The 26,304-nt window shown below is 51.8% G+C and overlaps 2 protein-coding genes and 1 pseudogene across 7 annotated transcripts in view; 1 reads left to right on the top strand and 2 right to left on the bottom strand.

Moving 5' to 3' along the window:
• Positions 1-26,304, top strand: part of Ccdc9 (coiled-coil domain containing 9) — a 126,635-nt gene that overhangs the window by 75,617 nt on the left and 24,714 nt on the right. The gene's annotated exons all lie outside the window — the stretch shown is intronic.
• Positions 6,537-14,537, bottom strand: Bbc3 (Bcl-2 binding component 3). 6 transcript variants are annotated; one of them, NM_173837.2, is made up of 4 exons: positions 14,275-14,537; positions 11,699-11,987; positions 10,254-10,444; positions 6,537-7,616 (listed from the first exon to the last, which is right to left on the bottom strand). In NM_173837.2, the coding sequence occupies exons 2-4, from the start codon at positions 11,970-11,972 to the stop codon at positions 7,500-7,502; spliced, it is 582 nt and encodes a 193-aa protein (NP_776209.1). In that variant the 5' UTR covers positions 11,973-11,987; positions 14,275-14,537; the 3' UTR covers positions 6,537-7,499. The 6 variants fall into 6 exon arrangements, with proteins under 6 accessions (NP_776209.1, XP_087422617.1, XP_087422626.1 ...); XM_087566491.1 differs by lacking the exon at positions 14,275-14,537 and adding an exon at positions 13,604-13,748; XM_087566500.1 differs by lacking the exon at positions 14,275-14,537 and adding an exon at positions 13,684-13,748.
• On the bottom strand, positions 18,438-23,425 carry LOC148007263 (glyceraldehyde-3-phosphate dehydrogenase pseudogene; annotated as a pseudogene).

The raw sequence follows: 26,304 nt of genomic DNA, 5'->3' as shown, positions 1-26,304 counted from the left end.
GACTCATAATCCTAGCAGCTGCCCCCATGGCTGAACTCAGGATTTTGGAGAGAAACACGAGATGCTTTTTGGATGTGTTGGCTATATCACTTTCCCCGCCCGAGGTCACCCTCCTAAGTCTTGAGAGAGAAGCTTTCCAGATGGCCAAGTTCCGCCCAGACTCAGCTATGCAGATGTATGACCACCGTGGGCACCTCCTTTACACAGCTTGTGTTTAAGAATAATATGTTAAAAAGTCCGTTGGTGTGGGCGCACTCCTCTAATTCCAGCACTCAGGAGGCAGAGGCGAGCGGGTCTGAGTTTGAGGCCAGCCTGGTCTACAGAGTGAGTTCTCAGACAACTGTTACACAGAGAAACATATATGTATATATATGTTATAGGGACAACAAAATGACCCAACAGCCAAAGTTATGTGCTGTCAAACCTGATGGGTTGGGTACCTATGCCAGACACCAAGGAGTGCTCGTGGGGGTCAGAGGACTCAGAGGGTTCCAGGGATCACCTGTACCCACCGAGCCATCTCACTGGTCCCACTTAAGTGAATTTACTTTTTAATTTTATGTGTATAGTTGTTAACACCTGCATGTATGTGTTTATATGCACCACATTCTTGCCTGGTGCCCCAGAAGCCAGGACGGGGCATTGGTTCCTCTGGACCTTGGAGTTATATATCTTTGTGAGCCACCGTGTGAGTGCTGGAATCCAAACCAGAGCATCAAGTACTCTTAACTGCCATCACTCCAGCTACAGTGATATTTTGTCTGTTTTGTTTTATGTTTTTTGAGACAGCGTTTCTCTGTGTAGCCCTGACTTTCCCGAGATTCAATCTGTAGGCCAGGCTAGTCTTGAATTCAAGAGATCTGCCTTCCCCTCTGTCTCCTGAGTGCTGGAATTAAAGGCATGCACCACCACCACCTGACACCACCCCCTACCCCCTACACACTGTGATAGGTTTTAAGAAGGAAATAAACTTGTAGACAAAAGTCCTTCTTTCTCCAAAGCAGCCATGGTGGATTGGAGACATGTGCAGAGCAGAGGTGCTGAACCTCTTCCTGGGAAGGTGTAGGGCCACGTAGTTCCTGCATTCCTTGGACAGTGGCCACAGTGGCTGCAGCTGCTTCCTTTTCTCCTGGGTTTATTTTTCTAGGAGCCTCTTGGGTTTGCACAGCATAGCTCCTGGCTGTAAGTACCCCTGCGTCTTTGATGCAAGGGGGAAATGTTCTACTCCCAGTGTTTGGGTCTGTGAAAAGAAGGAAATGTGGAGGCGGGAGAGTCAGCTTGGTGGTTCTGAGTACCACCTCACTGAGGACTTGGTTCAGGTCCCCCAGTACCCACGCAGTGGCTCACAACCAGTCGTAACTCAAAGGGATCTTTCCGATACCCTCCTCTATCCTCTACAGAGCCCACGCATACATATGGTATACACACATATGTGGGCAATCACATACATACAGAATAAAAACAAATCCTTAACCAAGGAAAAGTAGACCAGGCAGGGGCAGAGACAGGCAGATCTCCACTAAATAGCAAGTTGAATGTAAGCCCAGGGTACACAAACTTAAAAACTATAGTCACACGAACAGGTTCCTGGCATACCTGGAATCAGCAACACATGGTATAAAAAAACCAAATGAATATTCTAGGGCTGGAAAATCTCGATAGACCTAAAATAATAGAGGTGAGAGTCATCGAGTTGAAAACACAGAATACAGCCCCCAGAAGGTATGAAAAGGTTGAGCAGGATGATTCCACTGGTACAGGAGCGTACAGCCAAGCTTGATGACTAGAGTTTGCTCCCTAGGACCCACGTGATAGAATACAAAACCTGAATCCCACAAGTTGTTCTCTGGCACACACACACACACACACACACAAAGACATACATATACACACATACAAGCACAAAGACATACATACACATACATATATACACACATAAACATGTGCAGACACACATGAACATACAGATAGACACATGCATACATGCACACAGACATGCACATATACACACAAATTATATACATGAATCATGCATACACACTAACAGTATGCACAAGACTTCATAACATCTTGTGAGCAACTGTCTAGAGGTCTGAACTATGTTACACAAGGCCTCATGCTATATAGCCAGGACTTTACTGCCTGAGCCATCTTTCCTACCCACAAAATATTCAAATTGTAGAACCAACCAAGAGGTAAATGTGTTGGCTCAAACCTGTGAACCTAGTACTCAGACTGAGGCAGAAAATGGAGGACTGAGGGTGATGGAGCACACTTAATTCCAGCACTCAGAAGGCAGAGGCAGGTGAATCTCTAAATCCATGGCCAGCCTGGTCTACAGAATGAGTTCAGGGCTGTATCAAGAAAGCTTGTCTCTGGGGCTGGAGAGATGGCTCAGTGGTTAAGAGCACTGACTGCTCTTCCAGAGGTCCTGAGTTCAAATCCCAGCAACCACATGGTGGCTCACAACCATCTGTAATGGGATCTGAAGCTATGTTCTGGTGTGTCTGAAGACAGCTACAGTGTACTCACATGCATAAAGTAAACCTTTTTTTTAAAAAAAAGGAAGAAAGGAAGGGAAAGGAAAGAAGAGAAAATGAATGTGGAAGACTGGAGGTTAGTGTGGACATAATGAGTCAGAGGCCGGTCTAGGCTCCAGAGGGAAATCCTGTCCCAAATTGGTGTGTGTGTGCATGAGTGTACAGGTGTGTGTGCACACATGCTCCTATGTGTGTAGTGTGCACGTGCATGTGCTGCTAGAGGTGTGAGCGAGCCTGTGAGCAAGCCAGACACCCAATCAAACGTCCAGGGCTGCCCCAGCCACTGGGATGGACTTTACCCTCCAAAGGCGAGCTGAGAGGCTGGCATGAGGCGGGCGTGCTTGACGCCCTGGATCAGTTGCCAATACTAGGAGGTGAAGCAGGAAGCTGGGAGTTCAACGACAAGAGAAACTTGTCTCGAAAGAAAAGGAGGGCACGAGTCTGCAGAACTACTTAAGATGCTGAAGGGAGAGTTGGGGTGGAGCTTAGTGACTTAGCACTTGCCTCGGGTTCTAGCCCCAGCCCCATAAAACATAAATAGGACAATAGGACGGGGAGTTGGCCCCATGGGGAAAACTCAAGCCTGAGTTTGAATCCTTGGATCCCACGTGAAAGGCTGGGTGTGGCTGCTTGTGCCTGTAACCCTAGCATTGAGGGTTGAAGCCAAGGGCAGATCCCCAGAGCTCCATGGTGGGGGTGGGGAGGGGTAGCCTGGTGGAAATCCGGTCTCAAAGCAGGAAGGTAGTCCTCAAGAGAGCCTGCATACCTGCACAGTCACCCATGCACGAAGCAAAACGTAAATGAGCAGTGGAAGACAGAAAAAAAAAAAAGATTTTGCCATCGATCACACCAGCTCTAGCTAAAACTACTTATATTTTCTATTTAAAAAAAAATTAGGAATAAGCTATAAGCCAGGCTGCAGTGGTTCACATCTTTAACCCCAGCACTCGGGAGGCAGAGGCAGGTGAACCTTTGTGAGTTCAAGGCCAGCCTGGTCTACGGAGTGCTGCAAGACAGCCAGGGCTACACAGAGAAACCCTGTCTTAACAAAACAAAACAAAACAAAACAAAAAAGGAAAAAAAGAAAAAGAAAATATCCTTTGAGACAGTGCAGTAGGCCATGTGAGACAAAGGGATTTGATGCCAGTAGAAGATACAGTGAGGCTGAGGAGAGAGGGAATGGGATGAAGGCGGACTGTGAAGTTATGGTGGCCATTGTTTGGAAACAGCATCTCACTGTGTATAGCCCAGCCTGGCCTCAGCTTTTCTGGTGGTCTCCTGGCTGAGAAATGATTCTCTCTGAGACACTGTGTGATAATTAGCAGTGAGTCTCATCTTGACAGGAGGGTCCTCACAGTCTCTCGGAGACAAACTTCTGAGTCTCTAGATCGAGTTCATTGAGGGAGAAGACTAACCTGTTGTAAGTTTGGGCAGCACCATTCCATGGGCCAGGATTCCAGACAAAAAAGGGAGAAAGAGCATGAACAAGAGTGATCCCCTGTCTCTGCTTCCCGAGTGTGGGTATAATGTGACCAACTGCTTCAGGTTCCTGCCGCCAGGTTTTACTGCCCTGGTGGACGGTCCCCTCCAACCATGAGCCAGAATATGCCTTCCACCTTCAAATTGCTTCTCCTTTTATCTTTCTTTCTTTCTTTTCCTTTCTTTAAAAAAAAAGTTGTATTTATTTATTCTATATAAGTACACTGTAGCTGTCTTCAGACACACCAGAAGAGGGGAAGAGGGCATCAGATCCCATTACAGATGGTTGTGAGCCACCATGTGGTTGCTGGGAATTGAACTCAGGACCTCTGGAAGAGCAGTCAGTGCTCTTAACCGCTGAGCCATCTCTCCAGCCCACAAAAATGAATCTTAAAAAAAAAAAAGGAGGAGAGGGGGGCTGGGGATTTAGCTCAGTGGTAGAGCGCTTACCTAGGAAGCGCAAGGCCCTGGGTTCGGTACCCAGCTCCGAAAAAAAGAACCAAAAAAAAAAAAAAAAGGAGGAGAGGGCTGAAGAGGTAGCTCAGTGATTAAGAGCACTGACTGCTCTTCCAGAGGCCCATACAATACTTATGAAAAATTAATCAGTTAAATCGTATTAAAGATATTAAAAATATTTAAAAGAAAATGAAAACAATAGTTTTAAAGTCACAGTATTTCTGTGGAGGTCCGAGGACAATTCATGGAGAATAGTTCTCTCCTCCTATAATACGGGTCTGGACGCTGGACTCAGGTTCTCCTGTCTGACGGCAATCTGTTCATCCATCTCACCAGCCCTCAACTTAGGACATTTTCAGACTGGCTGTACCATCCAGAAACAAGGAAGCCAACTGTATTGTCCCCTTATATGACTAGATCAGACTCGGCACTCCCCCTTCCCAAAGTTTCTCTATGTAGCCAAGGCTGCCCTGGAACTTGCTCTGTAGACCAGGCTGGCCTCCAACTCACAGAGATCCTCCTGCCTCTGCCTTCCAAGTGCTGGGATTAAAGGTGTGTGCCACCACATCACGCCCCAGACGTGGCACTTTTGTGAGCCACTGTGTGCACAGTGCCCTTGGACTCTTGAAACACATACACTTCCTTCTAGTGGAGATGCTCAGGAAGGCAGAAGATGTGGCTCCCTCAGATTCCCCTCCCATAAGCCCACAGCCCTCTGTTTCCCCTGAATTGCCTTTACTGTCATCGGCCACCAGGAAGGGATACATCACATAGAAGAGGGTTCATTTGGCCAATTCTCAGTAAGTTTATTAGGGAAAAGTCTCTCAAAAATAATGCCAGGTGGGCTGTGCTCGGCATTGAGAGCTGGTAGTGTGCTTTGCCTTAGGACAGACAATGCTTCAAGGGACGCCTCGTTTTGACCTTAGCTCAAGGTGCTCTTCCAGCCACAGAGGCAACCTGAGGCTGATCATAGGGCCAAGCTAGTTCCCAAGTCATCCAGGACAGAGCTCACGGTCTGTAACTCAAGCTCTTGAATTATAAGCTATTCATTCATTCATACAGTAAATCTCGGGCTACATTACACTGTTCATACCTGATGGACTAAATACACATGAAGGATTAGATCCTCTGCTTGCTCTCTTAAGGCTACAGCAGTGGCTGCCAGCTCTGTGTAGCTACAACTTGTCTGCCTCTCTCAACCTGCCCTTTTTCTCTCTCTTGGTATAAGTAATTGAACCCAGGGCATTGTGCTGTTGAGCCACACCTCCAGATCCTGCTAGGCAGAGGCTCACCGAGCAATATTCCCAGTCTTCCTACTACTTTTTTTGAATTATTACTTTTTTTTTTTTTTTTTTTTTTTTTTTTTGGAGCTGGAGACTGAACCCAGGGCCTTGCGCTTGCTAGGCAAGTGCTCTACCACGGAGCTAAATCCCCAACCCCAATTATTTATTTTTAAAAATTAATTAATTAATTGTATATGAGGGCTGTATCTGCATGAATGTCTGCAAGCCAGAAGAGGGCATCAGATCCCCAAGTGGTTGTGAGAAGCCATGTGGGTGCTGGGAATTGAACTCAGGACCTCTGGAAGATCTGCCAGTGCTCTTAACCATTGCGCCATCTCTCCAGCCCATTTATTTATTCTATGTGCATATTTGTGTGGGGGGGTTGTTTTGTTTTGTTTTGTCAGCATGTAATGGGTGCTATGCACATGCCTGGTACCCACAGAGGTCAGGAAAAGCTATCAGATCTCCTGGAACTTGAGTTATAGATGGTGAGCTGCCATGTGGGTGCTGGGAACTGAATGCAGATCCTCTTGAAGAACAGCCCATGTTAACTGCTAAGCCATCTCTCCAGCCGTCCCCTCACCGTTACTTTAGACTGGGTCTCACTTAGCTGCTCAGGCCATCTAAGTAGCTATGACAGGCCTGTGCTACTAGACCAGCCTCTAGCTTGCCTTTTTGTATGACAGCCCCTTAAGAGTCCAAGAGTCCCAGCTTCTTTCACATCCTCACAGGTAGTGCCAGAAACCCTGCCACTGGCAGGGCTAACAAAAAGAGTGTCCACTGTTCAATCTGATTTTATTGAAAAGGAAACATACAAAAATCATGTACAAAAAAAATTAACCAAACATGTACAGAAAATTCATTCCAGTATATCTACAGCAGTGCATGTACAGTATTTTACAGGCTGGGCCGTCCCTCCCCGCTCCCAGACTCCTCCCTCTTCTGAGACTTCCCCCCTCCCTGACTCCCCATCTTCCTCCCCAGCGCTTTGCCCTGGGGACTAAGGCTGGGGTGGCTTCCGCCAATATCTCCCACCCCCCAAATGAATGCCAGTGGTCACACGTGCTCTCTCTAAACCTATGCAATGGGATGGATGGGGACTGGGGGAGTGGTCCCGGCCAGAGCACAGGATTCACAGTCTGGACCCCTCCTGGACACCCCCAGATGAAGGTGAGGCAGGCATTGCTCACCGCCCGCCGGCGGCTCAGGGAAGATGGCTGGGCACTGGGTTGAGAAGGCTTTCACATGCCCCCCATTCTCTGGCTCCAGGAGGCTAGTGGTCAGGTTTGGCTCATATGCTCTTCACAGGCCCCCTCCTCAGGAGGAGGGGGGGAAGCACCAGGGGCCTGAGGCCAGGCCCAAAGTGAAGGCGCACTGGGGACACCCCCAGAGCCCCCCCTGCAGCTGGAACGGGCAGCCAGCACCAGCAGCCTTTCCTGAGATGGTGGTGGGCGGCAGAGGCGGGCGGCTCGGTCCCCACCCCCTCGGTCACCATGAGTCCTTCAGCCCTCCCTTCCCTGGCTTTTGGGAGGCCAGGGTCCCCCAAGTCCGTATCTCCATCAGTGCACCCAGGCTGCCGGGGCTCGAGTGGCTTCCCTTGCCTGCCCCTGGGACAAGCAAGGCTGGCAGTCCAGTATGCTACATGGTGCAGAAAAAGTCCCCCGCGCTGGCCAGGGTGTCAGAAGGCGGAGGGGGTCCTGCCCCTCAAGTCTCCGACGTCCCCCGGGACGGGTGTAGGCACCTAGTTGGGCTCCATTTCTGGGGCTCCAGGATCCCTGGGTAAGGGGAGGAGTCCCATGAAGAGATTATACATGACCCTCCAGGGCGAGGGTCGGTGTCGATGTTGCTCTTCTTGTCTCTGGGGAGAGAAAGAAGCGGGAATTAGCTTGGATGTGCAGACAGTGGGTCAGTAAACGAAAGGTATAGGTTCAAGATTGGTCCCAAAACTGAGCGCAACCCTCTTACCAGCTCCTCACTCCCAGAGGCACACTCTCCCAGCATAGGTGGGAAGGAGCAGGAGCAGAAACCGCATAGCATGGAGCCTAGCATAGTCGCCCCACAAATCACAAGGGCTCTAAGGGGTGTGCTGAAATGCAGCCCATTCAAGGTGAGAGACAGGTGCGGTGGGTGGCTCGCACTCCTAATCTTAGCATGCCTCACTAAATTTGTGCTAGAGTGCAGGCTCCTTCCTGTCTGGAAAAAGCAAACCAACCAACCAAAAGGCTGTTGGGACGTGGGAGGGAGCAGAAAATGGCCAGCAGCCTTAGCAATTCTCAAACAACCCAGAAGGAGAGCTGAGAACAGCACACTATCCCAGCAAGGATGAGAGAAGGTGTCTCTTGTCAATGCTGTCTTCGGGGAAACCCTTGTTCTCTCCCTGGTAGCAGAAAAAAATTAAGTGTCTAGGCCTGTAATCCCAGTGGCTCAGGAGGCTGAGGCAGGAAGAAGGTTCAGAGCCTGCCTGGGCTACAAAGTGAGTAGTTCAAAGCTAGTGTGAACAATTTACTATGAGCCAGCCTTTAAAAAAAAAAAAAAAAAAAAGAGGAAAGAAAAGAAAAAGAAAATGAAAGCAAACAAGAAAGTTGGGTGTGGTAGCTCACATCTTTAATTCTAGAACTTGGGAGGTAGAAGCAGGCAGAGAATTCAAGCATGGTGGTCTACAAAGTGAATGTGAGCCTTGTGAGCTCACTATCATTATACTTAGTCAGCATATTAGGGGGAGCACTGGGTGTTCACTCTGGAGGCAACAGCACATGGGCTTGGCCCATGTGCATCTCTTAGAAAAGAGGAAAAAAGAATGATGCTACACAGTGTCTCCTACAAAGTCACACCTTTCCCACTCGCTGGCTGGTGGGTTTCAAACAGGTGCTTAAAAAAAAAGCCCAGCTGAGTGGAACATTTAAGCCTAGCACTTGGGTGGGGGGGTGGGAACCTCTGAGTTCCTGGCAAGTCTGTCTGGTCTACAGAGTGAGTTCCAGGACAGTACACTGAGAAACCACCTTGCAAAACCAAAAGAAAAGAAGAGAAGAATATCATTGTTTTTGAGACCTGGTCTCATGTATCGCAGGTGGTCCTGGAACTGAAAGTGTAATTGAAGGTGACCTTGACCCACAGACCTTAAGGCTCCTAGGCAAGCGGTCCACCAACTGAGCGACATCAGCCTTCCCTAAACTTTAAAAACAAAATAAAACTAAAAAACTATTCAATGTGTTTGTGAGGGCAGATGCAGAGGGAGTTCCAGGCAGTGATCAGTTGGGATCTGGCCCTGGTTCTCTGCAAGAGTCCTCTTAACCACTAAGTGTGTGCAAGATTTCTCTTAACCACTAAGTGTGTGCAAGATTTCTTTTAACCACTAAGCCCCCTTTAACGGGGGGGGGGAGAAGAGGAGAGAAGAGAGAGACAGAGAGAGATTTGTGTGTGCAGCATGTGGAGGTTAGAGAACGAGAACACGGTGTTAAGACTAGACTCTGTCTTTTACTGTGGGTCCTGGGGATCGAATTCAGTTAATCAGTTTTTGTAGCAAGCACCTTTATCCTCTGAGCCGCTCCAAAGTCTCTTTATTTCTGAAGCAGGGTAACACTAGCTTGCCCAGGCTGGCTTTGAACTTTCTTTTTCCCTCCCTGAGTAGGTGGGATTACAGGAAGCCACCACCAGGCCACGCTACTTGGCCACATCTCTAGGATGTGCTTGGTGGTAACCAATGAAGGGGATGGAGGACTTTAGAAAGCAGTAGTTAGGAGAAGGCGCCATAGGAGAAGGCAACGCCAGAGCCAGGATGGGAACTAAAAACAACGCCCCTGGCTGTGCATGAAAGCGGGTGCAAAAACCAAAACCAAAACCAAACAAACAAACAAAAAAAAAACCCCAAAAACAAAACAAAACACCTGCCGGGAATGAGTCGCGGCTGGGAGGCTGTCCCCTTTACAAAAGGTAGGGGACAGGGCAGGGGAGGGACCTGTACCCATCCAACGTCAGTGGGGTGCGCTTCTCCCCATCCCCCTCTGTTGCAATCAGCAAACAATGCAAGGGCCATGTGCAGAGTGCACAGCGCTAGGGGCGGACACCAGGGTCTAAGGGTTCCATTAGGGGCTCCCACCTAGAGAGACCAAGTGGCAGGCCCGGCCCAGGGCGGCGCGGGCGCAAAGCAACCGGCGGGAGGCGCTGCGGGGCGCAGCTCGGCCGGGTGGGGGCGGGCGGGGCGGGCGCGGCGCGTTGCTGACTCACCGGCTATAAATAGCCCGGGATATAGGAGCCGCTGCGCCGAGCGCCGCCCTCAGTCCCCGCGGCTGCGGGCACCGAGCAGCGTTCCCGGACCCTGCCTGGGGCTCCGGTCCTGATCCGGACTACACTGGATCACGGCATCCAGCCGATTCCCACCCCCACACCCCCATCTGCTTGTCCCCGGCGCGACCTCGCGCGCGCTGGGCCAACAGCTGCAGCACATCTGGCGGGGGCGTGCGTCCCCCTCCCCACCTGCCCGCCGCCCCGCACTCACCCGCCGCTCGTACTGCGCGTTGAGGTCGTCCGCCATCCTCCGCAGCTGGGCCCCGATCTCCCGGGCCCACTCCTCCTCCTCCACACGCACTCCCGGGGCAGCTTGGGTGGGGCCTCCCGCCAGGGCCTCCGGGGCGCTGGGCACGGGCGACTCTAGGTGCTGCTGGGCTGGTGACAGCGAGGGCTGAGGACCTGGGAGAGGGGAAAGGGGCGTGGTCACCATCCACCCAGTCTGTCCGGAGGCGTCGCGGAGCCACTAAGTAGCTATACTGTGCTTTTTCCTCCGCTTCTCCTCACAGCCATAGAAATTTCTTTTTCCCACTCTTCCCCGCAGGCCCTAGAAAGGGGTCTTGAGGAAGTGGCTCTGGGGTCACCTGAATGGCCAGTTACCCACTAAAGCTCATATCAACGTGGAAGTCCCTCAATTTATCCGACCTAAGTACCCCTATTCTAATACAGGGTCAAATCTAGCCTGCTCTATTTGACAGACGGGGAAACTGAGGCCCCACCCAGAGAAGTGACCAAGGTCACACGGGGATACGGCCACAGACCCCACCCAGTCACTACTCTCAGGTCTCCAGCTCACTCCTGCCCAACCACAGTGAGGCCACACCCCCGGATGTGGCATTGGCCTGATGACCAGAAGTCCAGACTGGGGCTAACCCAAGAGGAATAGGGTTTGGGTGGGGGTGGCAGGGGTACTGGGTTAGACTTTCTGCCCAACCCCCTCTGGCACTCATCCTTGCTCCTCCCTCCGTCACAGCAGGTCCTGGGCCTCAGTTTCCATGATCTCTGAATCTAGTCCTGAATCGCAGATAAAGTTGGAAAGTTTTTCTCTCTTTAACCTCTGGGCTCAGGAGACTGTACGGGGAGGTGTGGGGGGCAGACAGAAAGGGAAATCTAGATGTCATTCCCCATAGCCGGGCACCACAGGGTTAACAACCCATCAGGCGAGGGACCTTTAACCCTTCCCTCCCTGAGCCTCACCCTCTCCCCGAGGGGGACTTTCCCAACACAATGGCCCCTCCCCCTCTCCTTCCTCCCCGGGGACTGCGGACTAACCCCGCCAGAGCCAAAGAGATTCAAATAAAAGGGTAAGGCCTCCGACCCCTCCCCAAAGTCCTGAGGTGACAGTCCTACCACTGGCCACACTCCTTCCCACTGCAATCTTCTTGCGGAGTGGGGGCGCCCATGGACCCAGGCTGGGGGAGGGGAGCTGAGAAACAGCTGTTGCCCGAGGCCCGAGAAGGGACGTGGGCTGCAACTCGGGGGACTGCAGTCAGATTCCAAGAGGGACTTCCCACTCGACCTGGCCCCTCCATCCATGTCTCCCACTCTGTCTTCCTGGTTCTTGCTACACAAAGACCACACTGGCCACACCCTCCCGGTGGCCCCACTCAGCTCCACTCCTGCTTCAGCTTCCCCAGGTGCGGGGCCCGCACTCACCGTCCGGGCGCGGGCCTCGGGGCCGGCTGCGGTGACCCCCAGGCCAGCGGGGGCCCCCCAGGGCGGCGGTGACGGCAGGCGGGGCGGTGGGGGCGCAGAGGTAGGCGGCCGGCAGCAAGGCAGGGGCAGCAGGGGCAGCGGGCAGGCCGGGCTCGCAGAGGCCGCAGGATACAGCGGAGGGCATCAGGCGGCCGAGCGGGAAAGGACGCGGGCTGTCGCGGGCTAGGCCCTCTACGGGCTCCGGAGAGCTGCCCTCCTGGCGTGCGCGGGCCATGGCGCTCCCTGGAGCCTGCGGGACACGGCAGGAGGTCAGTGGGGCGACTGCCGGGGGGCTGCAGGACCCCATCTCTCAGACACCCCGCCTGGAGGTCACTCACACCCAGGAGGGGATGACCCTATGGCCAGCCTGGCTGGGACACATGGTGATGGGCGCGCGGGGGCGGAGGTGAGGGGCGCACAGACTGCGTCTGGGGCTTGTAGCAAAGCCCGCAAGGAAACTGCCTAGGACTCTAAGGGCTTGGGCCAGGGAGAACTTTCTCAACAGAAAAAAGCGCAGCAGGGGTGCCTGGGGCTCCCAGAATACCCAGAACCCGTGTGTATGTAATGGGAAGACACCAGAGAACTCATAGAAGTGTCCGACTTCACCGTCCCTCCCGCCACCACCCCCCCCAGTGAGGTGGCTCACTCAGAAACACATGGGGGCACACTTAGACATGCACACATAGCCATCCAGAGCCCTCCACACATTTACACCAGCCTCACACTGACCCGCTGCTGACATGCCCGCGCTCACCCACCCACAATGCAGCAGTCACACGCTGAAGCACAACAGACTCCAGACTTCAACGTGTTTCTCCTGCATGAACACAGACAACTGGAAGACACAGGACACACCTACTATACCTTAGCACACACACCACCATCACCTCAAAACACCCCTGAATGTGCACCCTCCCAACTTTGGGCTCCTGGGACACAACAGCCACACATAGACACATGTCATCACAACGAGATACATCAACCCCCACCCGACTCGCGTGCGGGCCAGCCACATGGGGAGGCACCAACCGCAGCTGGTAGAAGCCATCGGTTCAGCCTCTCCTCTCAGCCCCAATACACCACAGCCAACTGTCAGCCCCAGAAAACACACACACACACACACACACACACACACACACACACACACACACACACACACACACACACAGCCCAGCAGCACACACACCTAATACAGAGACAGAAAACACTGGCCTCACGTGACTGGTATAAACACTACACAGACAGAGAGAGCCACATGACACATAGGAGCCACGGATCACAGTGACAAACCCCTCAGACCCAAAACACACGCATGCACTCTGTCTCTGTTCGTGTTCTCTCTCTCTCTCTCTCTCTCTCTCTCTCTCTCTCTCTCTCTGTGCATGCAGGGAGAGGGGCTGGCACTGAACCCTCTAGATCCCCCCCCCATCCCAGAACCCTTCGTGCTCAGTGTGCCTTGTTGCTCTTGCCACTCAGAAGTCACCCAGGGAACGATCAGACACTGGGTGGCATCCCATCCCAAAAGCTGGGTGCAGCAGATGCTTGTCTTGGAGACACCCAGAGACAGCACGCGCGCGCGCGCGCGTACACACACACACACACACACACACACACACACACACAGCGCACACTCGGGCGAGACCCCTGCACAGCAACACAGCTCACTCAAGCGACACACAAACACAGTTCAAGTGCCCCCGTTGTCCGCACCACCACCACCACCACCAGCACTACCAGGCAAGCGACAGATCCCCCTATTCACCCCATAAGAGCACACGTATACAACTCTGGTTTGGGGGGGTGACCACCCACTCCCGTAAACGGACAGGTGCACCCCACCCCGCAGACACGCGGGCAAGGACTCACGCAGACACCCCTCCGGGTGACAAACGCCAACATCTCGGTGTAGAAATACAAACTCGGGAGCCAGACACGAGCGCACACACCCAGGCGAGACACCTGCAGATCCACAGCCCCGCACGCGCGGTCCCCGCCGTCGCTCCGCTGTCACAGCCTCCCCCCCCCCCCCCACACGCCGCCACGTGCGCCCGCCCCGCCCGCCCAGCGCGCGCGGGGCCAATAACCGGCTGTTGCTGGGGCGCAGCCCCCGCCCGCGGGAGCCACAGCCTCCGCCGCCCCCTGTCGCCGCCCCCGGCGGGCGCGCGCGCTGGGTGTGGCCGATCGTCGGTGCCACCCCCCACTCCGACCCTCCCTCAGTGGGACTCCGGGGACCCGAGCGAGCCCGGGGCCACGCTGCTCCCCAGTCTCACTGGCCACCAGGGGGCGCGGGCGAGCCCGAACCCCATTGTTTGTAAACAAACCCGCCAGACCGCTGTGGCACCTGTGCGCCCAGACGGGGCACCCCGAGACCCAGGTGCTTCCTTCCCGCCTGCCCTGCCCAGCCTTAGTCCCAGTGATGAAAGCTGGGGTACAAGCTGCGAGAATGCAAGTTCCCTCTCTGCCTGTGCACCCCGTCACCTCCTCCAGGGAGCCCTCCTGGCCTGGCAGCAGCGTCAGGGATCGGGGTTAGTACTCACCCCGGGGGCATGAACACGCCGGAGGAAGGAGGCGATGGGGTGGCGGGCGGCTGCCTTCTGGAGGGCTCGCCCGCCGACTGGCTTGCTACCGAGGCTCCTTGCTGTTGTTGCTGCTCTGACTGCAGTGGCTGCTGCTGCTGCTTCTGGTGCGTTCGTGTCTGCGTCCGGATCACCGCTGCAGATTGCTCGCTGGTGTCGCCGCCGTCTCCTGGGCGCCCCGCTCGCATGTGGCTCCGAGCCTCGTCTCAGGCCTCCCGGCAGATCCCCGGGCCCCGCTCGCTCCCGCCCCGCCCCGCTCCGCCTCTCTCTCTCTCTGGCTCCCACGCCCCGCCCCCGCGTGACGCCAGGGCCCCGCCCGCGGCCGGGGACAAGTCGGGGCTTGCAGGCGGGCGCCGCGCCCCCTACCTCCGCGCGGGGGGTTTCCCGGCAGCCAGAGGGGCGGGGCGAGGCCTGGTTGGGGCAGGAGGAGCACCGTGGGGACAGCCCAGACCTAGGATGTCCAGACAAACACTTGACACACTGACACACTGACTAGGACCCACACCCACACCGAAGAAGTACGCTCAAACTGATGGACTGGCACACCAGGGTGCACCGAGTCACTGATGACTGAGCCACTGGAACACGAAGTCAGACCAGAGGCACGGATACACGATGGGACAAGGGCCTGGGCACACAAGTTTACACAGCCCCAGACATCCAGATTTTCTTCCTTACTGGCTCATAGGGACACACACAGACAGTGACAACCCCACACATAGTTGAACAAGCAATATTCAAGCAGGCTCAGACTCACAAACCCGTGTCCCCAGATGCCTATAGTGTTCGCACTACACTCAAGCTGACCCCTTCTCAGAACAACTTCCTGACAGGTTCAGAAGGACACACACCCAGGTCCAAATAGCACTCCCAGGCTGACACCCGCAAGAGCTGGCAAAGCACACCCAGCTGATCCTACTAAACACACCAGTCACATACAGAAGAAACTAACCCCTGACCTGTGCTCACAAAGGCACTCCTGGAACAGCTTCCCGCTAAATGGCTCGATGGTGGGAGACACTCGTGAACATGAATACCTGGCCCTGTGTAATAGCAATCTGGCACTGGACACGTGGGGAGGAGGCGGCCCTGAGCTCCTGGCACTGACATGCCCGGGCAGCCCCCTGCACCCTATTTCATCTTGTCTGTTGTTTCTGTTCCATTTCCCCTTTCTAAAAGTCATTTCCCTTTCCCTTCTGAAACAGTGACCCTTCCTCCTCCCAAGCCTTGAACGTCGGTCTCTCAAAGCACCTGACAGACTCTTTGTGTCTCATCCAAACTCAGCCACCTTACTGAGTATGTGACTTACCTATGGGTGCCCAGCACTGGGCTGGCTGCAAAAGGATGTCACACAGCCATGCGAGAAAAAGACACTTGTTTAAAAAAAAAAAACATGGTCACTTATGCCTGTCTTTAGCACTTCCGGAGGATGAAGCCGGAATGTGGTTGCAGGGTTGGAGCCTGTCTGAGTTACATAGTGAGATTCAGGCCCATTTTCGAGCACAGCAAGTGATTTAAACAAACAAACAAACAAACAAGCAAACAAACAAAGAAAGATGCAAGTGCTGCAAAGAGCTCAGTGGCTAAGAGTGATTACATCTCTTCCCAAGGACCTGAGTTCTACTCCAGTACCTACATCAGGTGGTGGCTCACAATGGCATGTAACTCGAGCTCCAGTGAATCCGATGCCACTGGCCTCCTTAGACACCTGAAACTGCATTCATGTACTCTCTCACACACTCGCAATTAAAACAACCCACAACTAGACAATCTGCAGACAGTGAGGGACCTTGGAGCACTCAGACTTAAATTGGATGTTCTCATCAAACTCCTCTCCCCCGGGTTCAGGGATCCATACAGAAGAGGGGTGGGAAGATCACCAGAGGTGGCAGATAACTCCAAGGAGAGTCTTCTGGACACAACAGGGCTTCGACATCGCCTGTGTGCACACACATCACCCGAACAGGTTCAAAACAGACAAAATTCTAGCAGTAAGGTAGGACACAAGGTTCCACTTTTAGCACAGAAGCTATTTGTAATTGATTCCTTCTCCGGGAGGGACAATCAGTTCTCTCCAATGGAATGTCACTGGGCTTATGTACTCCAGGACAGGTCACACACACATACACACACATACACACACTCACACACATACACACACTCACACACACATTCACACATACATACATACACATACGCACGCACACACATACACACACACTCACACACATACACACATATACACACATACACACATATACACATATATACTAACACATATACACTCACATACATACACTCACATGCATACACACATTCTCTCTCTCTCTCTCTCACACACACTCACACACACACACACATACACATTGCAGGCCACTGAGATGGGAAGATTCTACATATACACACACACACTCACACATTCACACACATACACACACGCACACACATACACACATATACACACATACACTCACACATATACACTCACATACATACACACTCACATGCATACACACTCACATTCTCTCTCTCTCTCTCACACACACTCACACACACACATACACATTGCAGGCCACTGAGATGGGAAGATTCTACACACACACACTCACACATTCACACACATACACACATTCACACACATACACACATACACTCACACATATACACTCACATACATACACTCACATGCATACACACTCACATTCTCTCTCTCTCACACACACACACTCACACACACACATACACATTGCAGGCCACTGAGATGGGAAGATTCTACACACACACACTCACACATTCACACACATACACACATTCACACACATACACACATACACTCACACATATACACTCACACATATACACTCACATACATACACTCACATGCATACACACTCACATTCTCTCTCTCTCTCTCACATACACACTCACACACACACATACACATTGCAGGCCACTGAGATGGGAAGATTCTACTTACACACACACACACTCACACATTCACACACATACACACACTCACACACATACACACATAAACACATATACACACATACACTCACACATATACACTCACATACATACACTCACATGCATACACACTCACATTCTCTCTCTCTCTCTTTCTCTCTCACACACACACACACACACACTCACACACACCCCAGTAATTGGCCAACCCAAAACAGACTGCACGTTTTTTTTTTGTTTTGTTTTGTTTTTTTTTTAAGATTTATTTATTTATTTTATGTATATGAGTACACTGTAGCTGTCTTCAGACACACCAGAAGAGGGCATCGGATCCCATTACAGATGGTTGTGAGCCACCATGTGGTTGCTGGGAATTGAACTCAGGACCTCTGGAAGAGCAGTCAATGCTCTTAACCACTGAGCCATCTCTCCAGCCCGACTGCACGTTTTTTATGTGCTTTCCCCTGAGTCTAGTTTTGGTTTGGTTTGGTCCCTTTAGTTTTCTATTTGTTCTGATTTTTGGTTTGGGGGTTTTGTTTTGTTAAGACACAGAGAGAAAGAACATGAAGTAGGATGGATAGAGAGGTGGGCAGGATCTGGGAGCAAGTGGGGGGAGGGGCAAGAATATGGTCAAAACATACTGTATGAAACAAAAAGTAAATAAAAAAGTAGTTAGGTATGGTGGTGCACTTGTGGCTGAGGCAGGAAGATCTCTGTGAATTTGAAGCAAGCCTATATAGCAGCTTCTAGACCAGACGGCTACATAGAAAAAATCCAACAACAACAAGAAGACCAGCCCCAGGAACTTAGATCTTGTAGCAAATCAGGGGTCAGGATCTCACAAGACATCTTCCTATTTTGAATACCTGAAACTGTGAATTTTTAGACATCACCCCCCCCCCCAACTACACACATACACCTCATTCCTTCCTTCTTTGTCCTTTCTCCCAAGGTTTTGTAGTAGTTTGGTCTGGTGCAGGCCACAGGGCTTGGGCGTGGGGGCCACCACTGCAGTCTTGTATGCTGGGCCACCCCCACCCAGAGCCCCCCATCTCACGAGCTTACATGAGACTCATCAACATGAGTCAAACACTGATAGCAATAAAATAAACCTTTCCTTTTGGGAACAGAAGGTTCGATGAGTCTGAGTATACCTTTTACTGGGTGTGGTGGGCCAAGCCTTGGGGCTGCAGAGACAGGAGGATAGAGATTACAAGGCCTGTATGGGGGAGAGCACATTTCAAAAACAAAGAGAGCACTTGCCTAGCGAACCTGAGGCCCTGGATTCCATCCCCAGCACCACACATATTCAAAACAAATTAATTAATTAAAACAACCTCCCACACATATATGCTGAGAATCAGCTCAGCTAGTAGAATGCTTGCCTAGTGTGTATAAAGCCATGGTTTGGGTCCTCAGCAAACTCGATGGAGTACGCCTGTAATCTCAGCCCTTGCAAGGCTGAGTCTGGGTAAGGCTGTTGGCAGCTACACTGGGGATTTGAGTCACACCTAGGATGTATGAGATCCTACCGCAAACCAGCAAACCACAGTGAATGCACAGCAGATGCAAAAGTGTATGTCTCCCCCCCCACACACACACTGGGTTTCTCTGTGTAGCCCCAGTTGTCCTGGAATTCACTCCGAAGATCGGGCTGGCCTCAAACTCAGAGATCGGCCTGCCTCTGCCTCCTGAGTGCTGGGATTAAAGGTGTGCACCACCGCCACAGCCCGTCTGTAAAGTTGTATTTCTGACTGTGGGTCAAGTTCAGAGTCACTAGCATAGCCCTGCTTTCGACTTATTAAATGAGATGCTTCTCGAAGTCATTAAACACAGCGTTTGACACGAAGGCCTAATCAGTATTTGCTGTTGTCATTAGTAGGACTAATTAGAAACAACGTGTTTGCTCAGGGCCTCACAGGAAAGTAGCTGGGAGGGGGTCAGGCTCCAGCCTTCTGCCTATAGATCCTCCTGGGCCCCTCTTTCACCATCCAGTGACCTCTAGCCACTAACAGCAGGCCAGACTGGCTGGAATGTTTCTCTGAGAAGGAATTAAGTATGAAATGGGTGGGAAATCTGACTGGGTAGAGAGGTTGTGTAGAGCCAGGTCTCAGCCCCTGTCAGAAGCATCTCCAGCATCCACCGTCCCTGTCACCCCAAACCCGAGAGTCAATGCCAAGAGCCAACATCAGACAAAGCCAAGTGGTAAAGGCCACCCCGGCGTTTCAGACCTGTCCTCCCAGCTACTCTGGAGGGTGAGGCAGGAGGATGGAAAAATCAGCCACTCACTGATGTCCCAAAATAAAAGAGTGGAATGGGGGCTGCAGATATAACTCAGCTGGGGCCATCAAGACAGCTAGGCAGAGCTGGGCAGTGGTGGCGCACACCTTTAACCCCAGCACTTGGGAAGAAGAAGCAGGGGGATCTCTGTGAGTTCGAGGTCAGCCTGGTCTACAAAGTGAGTTTTAGGAAAGTCAAGGCTGCATAGAGAGAGACCCTGTCTCAAAATAAAAATAAACGAGTGCTGGAGAGATGGCTCAGTGGTTAAGAGCACTGACTGTTCTTCCAGAGGTCCTGAGTTCAAATCCCAGCAACCACATGGTGGCTCACAACCATCTGTAATGGGATCTGATGCCCTCATCTGCTGTGTCTGAAGGCAGTGACTGTGTACTCATATAATAAATAAATCTTTAATAAAAAAATAAACAAATAAATAAATGAAGAAAAACAAAGATGGTTGATCAGGTAAAGAGACCTCTAGTAAAGGCAGCAATTGGGGTTCGATTCCTGGGACCTACATAATAGAAAGTGAGAACCAACTCCCAAGAGTTTTTTTTTTTTTTGGTTCTTTTTTTCGGAGCTGGGGACCAAACCCAGGGCCTTGCGCTTCCTAGGCAAGCGCTCTACTCTACCACTGAGCTAAATCCCCAACCCAAGAGTTTTTCTAATGTAACTCTTACTAAAATTATTTACTTTCATTTTAACCTCAACATGTATGGGTGCACAAACATAATAAATTTATTTTTTATTACTTTTATGTTGGTTTTATGAGACTGTTTCTCTGTGTAGCCTCCGATGCCCCTGAACTCACTCTGTAGCAGGCTGGCCTCGAACTCACAAAGAGTTACCTCACTCTTGTCTCCTGAGTGCTGGGATTAAAGGTGAGCATCCGGGTTGGGGATTTAGCTCAGTGGTAGAGCGCTTGCCTAGCAAGCGCAAGGCCCTGGGTTCAGTTCTCAGCTCTGGGGAAAAAAACAAACAAAAAAACCCAAAACTTTAAAGGTGAGCACCATCACTGGCTGGCATAAATTTATTTATTCATTTATTTTTTTTTTCGGAGCTGAGGACCGAACCCAGGGCCTTGTGCTTGCTAGGCAAGCGCTCTACCACTGAGCTAAATCCCCAACCCCCAATTTATTTCTTTTTTTAAAGAGCAGTAGAGTCCTTACCCAGAAGTGCCTGTGTGTATGTAGGGGGTGGTGGAGACGAGGGTGTGGCTCAGTGGTGGAACATGCAAGAAACTTTGTATTCAAACCTCAGCATCTCAAATAAGTAAGAAAGTTACTCCACTGGGAAGAATTAGGGACTTCTGGGGACTGTGGCTAAAAATGTGCCAATGGGTCAAAGGCTGCTTTTTGTTTGTTTGTTTGGTTTATTTGTTTTTTGAGACAGGGTTTCTCTGTGTAACCCTGGCTGTCCTGACACTCACTTTGTAGCCCAGGTTGACCTCAAACTCACAAGAGATCCTCCTGCCTCTCCCTCCTGAGTGCTGGGACTAAAGGAGTGCACCACCTCTGTCTGGCTATTCAGACTCATTTTTGATAGCTTACTTAATTTCCTTTTCACGTGCACTCGTGTTTTGCCTGCATGTGTGTCTGTGTGGTGGCATCAGACCCCCTGGAACTGCAGTTACAGACAGTTTCGAGCTGCGAAGTGGGTGCCAGCGACTGAACCCGGGTCCTCTGGAAGAGCAGTTACTGCTCTTAACCACTTAGCCACTGAGCCATCTCTTCAGCCCCTCGCCTTAGTTTTTAAGACAAGGCCTTTCTTTCACTGATTGTCTACACCAGTTAGCCTCCTCCTGTCTCTGCCTCCCAATGCCGGAGTTACAGACCCACACTACAACTTACCTAGCTTTTTACACAGGTGCTAGAACTGAACTCAGGTCTCCATGCTATGCGGCAAGTACTTTATCCATTGAACCATCTCCCCAGCTCCGAATAGCTGTGTTTCCAGACCCCTTTACTCTAGGGCAGTGGTTCTAGGTTGGTGGGTGGTGACCCCCCTTCACAGGGTTTGCATATCAGATATTTTCATTTCGATTCATAACAGTAGCTAAATTACAGTTATGAAGAAGCGATGAGAATAATTTTATGGCTCGGTGTTACCACAGTATGAGGTATTACTGGGTTGCAGCATTAGGAAGGCCGAGAACCATTGCTGTAGGATGACAGAGATTGAATATAGGCTGCACTTCCATTTTCATGTTAAGATTGTTAACAGGACTAAAACTTTGTCGTCTGGGTGTGGTGGCACCCGGCTCAGGAAGCAGAGGCAGGCAGATCTCGATGAATTCGATGCCAGCCTGGTCTATTGAGTGAGTTACAGGACACTCCGAACTACACAGAGAAGCCCTGTCTGGAGAGAGAGGGAGAGGGGGAGGGGGAGGGAGAGGAAGAGGGGGAGGGAGAGGGGGAGAGGGGGTAAAGTGTCTGGGCAGAGGGTCAGGCTAGACCTGAGCTTCTTCTCCCCTCTCTATAGACATTTAGGACTGAATAAATCTTTGTTGTGGGGCACTGTAGCATGCTTAGTAACATCTGACCTCCTCAGCCCACAGATGCCACAGCACCTCTCCCAATAAGGCGTTGGGATCCAGCTCAGTGGTAGAGACCCTGCCTAGAATTCCCCAGTGAGGGGCTGGGGGCGTGGCTCAGTGGTAGAGCCCCTGCCTAGAATCCCCCAGTGAGGGGCTGGGGGCGTGGCTCAGTGGTAGAGCCCCTGCCTAGAATCCCCCAGTGAGGGGGCTGGGGGCGTGGCTCAGTGGTAGAGCCCCTGCCTAGAATCCCCCAGTGAGGGGATGGGGGCGTGGCTCAGTGGTAGAGCCCCTGCCTAGAATCCTCCAGTGAGGGGATGGGGGCGTGGCTCAGTGGTAGAGCCCCTGCCTAGAATCCTCTAGTGAGTTGAAATATAAAACTAGTGCGGGAGTTGGGGATTTAGCTCAGTGGTAGAGCGCTTGCCTAGCAAGCGCAAGGCCCTGGGTTTGGTCCCCAGCTCTGAAAAAAAAAGAAAAGAAAAAAAAAGTGCAGAAGACAGCCTGGTCCTCAGTGTAGCCCAGGATGCCCTTTAGTGGGCCCTCAGATGCCTGCTTCACCACCTTCTTGATGTCATCATACTTAGCAGGTTTCTCCAGGCAGCATCCACAATGGATGCATTGGGGGTAGGAACATGGAAGGCCATGCCAGTGAGCTTCCTGTTCAGGTCTGGGATGACCTTGCCAACAGCCTTGGCAGCACCAGTGGATGCAGGGATGATGTTCTGGGCTGCCCCATGGCCACCACACCACAGTTTTCCAAAGGGACCATCCAGTCTTCTGAGTAGCAGTGTTGGCACGGACTGTGATCACAAGCACCTCCATGATGCCAAAGTTGTCCTGGATGACCTTAGCCAGGGGTGGGCTAAGCAGTTGGTGATGCAGGATGCATCTCTGACAATCTTGAGTGAGTTGTCATATTTCTCGTGGTTCACACCCATCACAAACATGGTGGCATCAGTCAAAGGGGTGGAGATGATGACCCTTTTGGCCCCACCCTTCAAGTGAGCCCCAGCCTTCTCCATAGTGAAGATGCCAGTAGACTCCATGACATACTCAGCACCAGCGTCACCCCATTTGATGCTTAGTTGGACCTCACTCCTGGAAGATGGTGATGGGCTTCCCGTTGGTGACAAACTTCCCATTCTCAGCCTTGAGAATTGAACTCATGAGTTTGCCATGGGTAGAGTCAAACTGGAACATGAAGACCATGTAGTTGAGGTCAATAAAGGGGTCATTGATAGCAACAATCTCCACTTTGTCAGACGCAGAGAAGGTAGCCCTGGTAACCAGGCACCCAATACAGCCAAATCCACTCACACTGACCTTCACCATCTTGTGTACCTGACGACAAGGCTGGCACCTCATGAGAAGATGCGGCTGTCTCTGGACCAGGGAGGAGCAGAGAGCCTGGCTTTCATTTCCTCAGGCTGGGTCTCATTCTGTAACTCGGGCTTGTCTTGTATCTGCCCTAATCAACCTGGTTCAGCCTTTTATGTACTGACATGATGAAAGTGAGTCACCATGTCCAAACTCTTTTAATGTGCACTGGTGTTTTGCCTGCATGTCAGTCTGTCTGAGGGTGCTGGATCCCTGGAACTGGAGTTAGAGACAGTTGTGAGCAGCCATATGGTTGCTGGGAATCGAACCCAGGTCCTCTAGAAGAGCAGCCAGTGCTCTTAACTGCTGAGCTATCTCTCCAGCCCTCCCCCACCCCATGCCCAGCTTCTTAAACTTTGTTTTCTTTGAGAAAGAGTCTCAGTATGCAGCCCAGGCTGACCTGGGACTTGGGGTGCGCTGTCTGCCCCAGGCTCCCAAGTGCTGTACCCTGAACCAGTCCTGCACAGTGCCGTAGATAAGGCCCCAGACTCTGAAGCTAGCTTCCCAAATAACTCGGGAGAGCATCTCTGGTTCTTTTTGTCTTTCTCTCCTCATGTGCCCCCAAACCAAACATCTGTGGACATTGATTTGGAATGTTTGCTGCAACCTGTTGAGGACTGTTCCAGTAATCACACAATCCCATGGGATGCTGGCTCCAAAACTCAGGTGTCAGGGCTGAGGATGTGGCTTTGTTGTACTTTCTGCTAAGGATTCATGAGGTTCCAAGCTCAATCTCAAGCACCCCATAAGAGTGGGTGTAGTTTTGTATGCCTGAATGGGGAGGGTCAGAAGTTCAAGGTCATCTTGTACTAATAGTAAGTTCTAGGCCACTCTAGGCTATACGAGGCCCTGCTAATATTTTAATTATTTTAAATAAAATAAATAGGGCTGGAGAGTTGGCTCAGCGGTTAAGAGCACTGACTGCTCTTCCAGAGGTCCTGAGTTCAAATCCCAGCAACCACATGGTGGCTCACAACCATCTGTAACGAGATCCGATGCCCTCGTCTGGTGTGTAAGACAGTGACAGTGTACTCATCATATATAAGATGAATAAATAAAATCTTTTTTTTAAAGATTTATTTATTTCATGAAGAGGACATCAGATCCCATTACAGATTCTGTGAGCCACCATGTGGTTGCTGGGAATTGAACTCAGGACCTCTGGAAGAGCAGTCAGTGCTCTTAACCACTGAGCCATCTCTCCAGCCCATAAATAAAATCTTTAAAAAAATAAAATAAATAGATTTCAGCCAGGCATGGCGTTTCACCCCTGTCATCCCAGCACCCGAGAGTCTGAGGTAGGAGAATTGCTCCACGTTAGAGGACAGTCTTATGTTATATGAGACCTTGTCTCAAGAGTAAAGTTGAGTAAGACGAACGTGATGGTGAATGTCTTTAAACCCAGGACCCAGGAGGCAGAGATGGGTTCATCTCTGTGAGTTTCAGGGCAGCCTGGTCTACATGGACGGATTCAGGCCTGCTAGGGCTACGCAGTGAGCCTGTGTCTTACAGAAACAATTTTAAAAAAAATCATAAAATAGGCAGTTGTCAGCTCAGCGTGGAAGAGATGCGCACGTGTCATTCCAGCACTTGAGGCTCTGAGGGTGGAGTATTGTGAGTTGGCGGCCAGCATGGGCTGCAGAATGAGACCCTGTCTAAAATATAAAAATGAAAAATTAAAAAAGCAGAAAACTGCAGCTCAGGAGTTGGGAAGGACTTAACTTTCCACCGCAGGGCCCTGGTCCAGATAGGGAGCGACATCCTGGGTCCCCACGCGGGGCCGGGATGCATTGGGCGGCGGGGCGTCCGGGCGTCCGCAGGGTCCGGGCTGCGCGTGTGAAGGTTACAGCTCAGCGCGGGGCGGGGGCCGCGCTGTTGCTGGGGTCTGCGGGGCCTGCCTGCGCCCGCGCCCTGCCTCCATCTCGGCCAGCCAGTGAGCGGTACTCGCCGCCGTTGCCAGGGGAAACTCGCCGCCCCGTTACCCAGCAACAAGCCTGGCCCAACCAGGCGCGAGGAGCTCCAAGGCCCCGCCCGCCGCTGCCCATCGTGTGCCCAATGCCAGGCGGGCAGAGCCGGCCCGGCTCCCGGAGACGGCGAGAGCTCTCATTGGCCACCGCCAAAGTCCTCCCGGATCTGGGGGAGCCCTAGTTGTAGGGCGGGGGTGCGGGGGAGTCGGGCCCCGGGGAGCTGCAGGCTGCGCGGCCCGCAAGCTCTGTGGCCGGTTGGGGTGAGACCTCAGCTCTTCATGCTGCCCCGTACATTCGCAGGGCAAGGATGTGCAGTTAAAGGATGGGACGGGGTAGAGGTGGGGGTGGGGGATGTGCAAAGTGCCTTCCATGCTGGAAGGTCCCATGGAGTTGGTCTTAGGAAAATAGCCACCAAGTATCTTCCTTCCTTAAAGAGACCTTTGCAGGGTGACCCCACGAAGGCAGGGAGAGACTTTACCCTATCTCCTTAACAGAATTCGGAGTCCCGTTTGTGGAAAACAAGTTGGAAGACTTTACAGAAGAGAAATTCAGCTATGGCCTTACAAAAACAGCGGTACACCAGATATGTTGATGCCATCCTTATATCCTAGCACTCCAGAGGCGGAGGCAGGAGGATTGCTACGGGTTCGAGGCCTTACTGTGCCACGTAGCAAAACTTTCTCAAACATAGAAAGGCAACACCCTCCCCCCAACACACACAATGGACTTTTGGTGTCATAAAAGAAGGATATCACCAGGTATGGTGCCTCATTCCTTTATTTAAACCCTTGGGAGGCAGAGGCAGAGGCAGAGACAAGAGGATTTCTGCAAGTTGTCAGCATGGTCTGTGGAGAGAGAGAGAGAGGT

The sequence above is a fragment of the Rattus norvegicus genome, chromosome 1, assembly GCF_021556685.1.
Source record: "Rattus norvegicus strain SHRSP/BbbUtx chromosome 1, alternate assembly SHRSP_T2T, whole genome shotgun sequence".
NCBI lineage: Eukaryota > Metazoa > Chordata > Mammalia > Rodentia > Muridae > Rattus > Rattus norvegicus.
The sequence above is the reverse complement of the archived record's forward strand: the minus strand, read 5'-3'. Positions and strand labels throughout refer to the sequence as shown.

Coding starts and splice junctions, on each gene's coding strand:
- Bbc3 (XM_087566491.1), bottom strand. CDS start 13,636: ATGTTGGCGTTTGTCACCCGGAGGGGTGTCTGC. Junction 10,445..11,698: donor CCGAGGCCCGCGCCCGGACG/GTGAGTGCGGGC, acceptor CCCCTCTCCCAG/GTCCTCAGCCCTCGCTGTCA. Junction 7,617..10,253: donor ACGCGCAGTACGAGCGGCGG/GTGAGTGCGGGG, acceptor TTCTCTCCCCAG/AGACAAGAAGAGCAACATCG.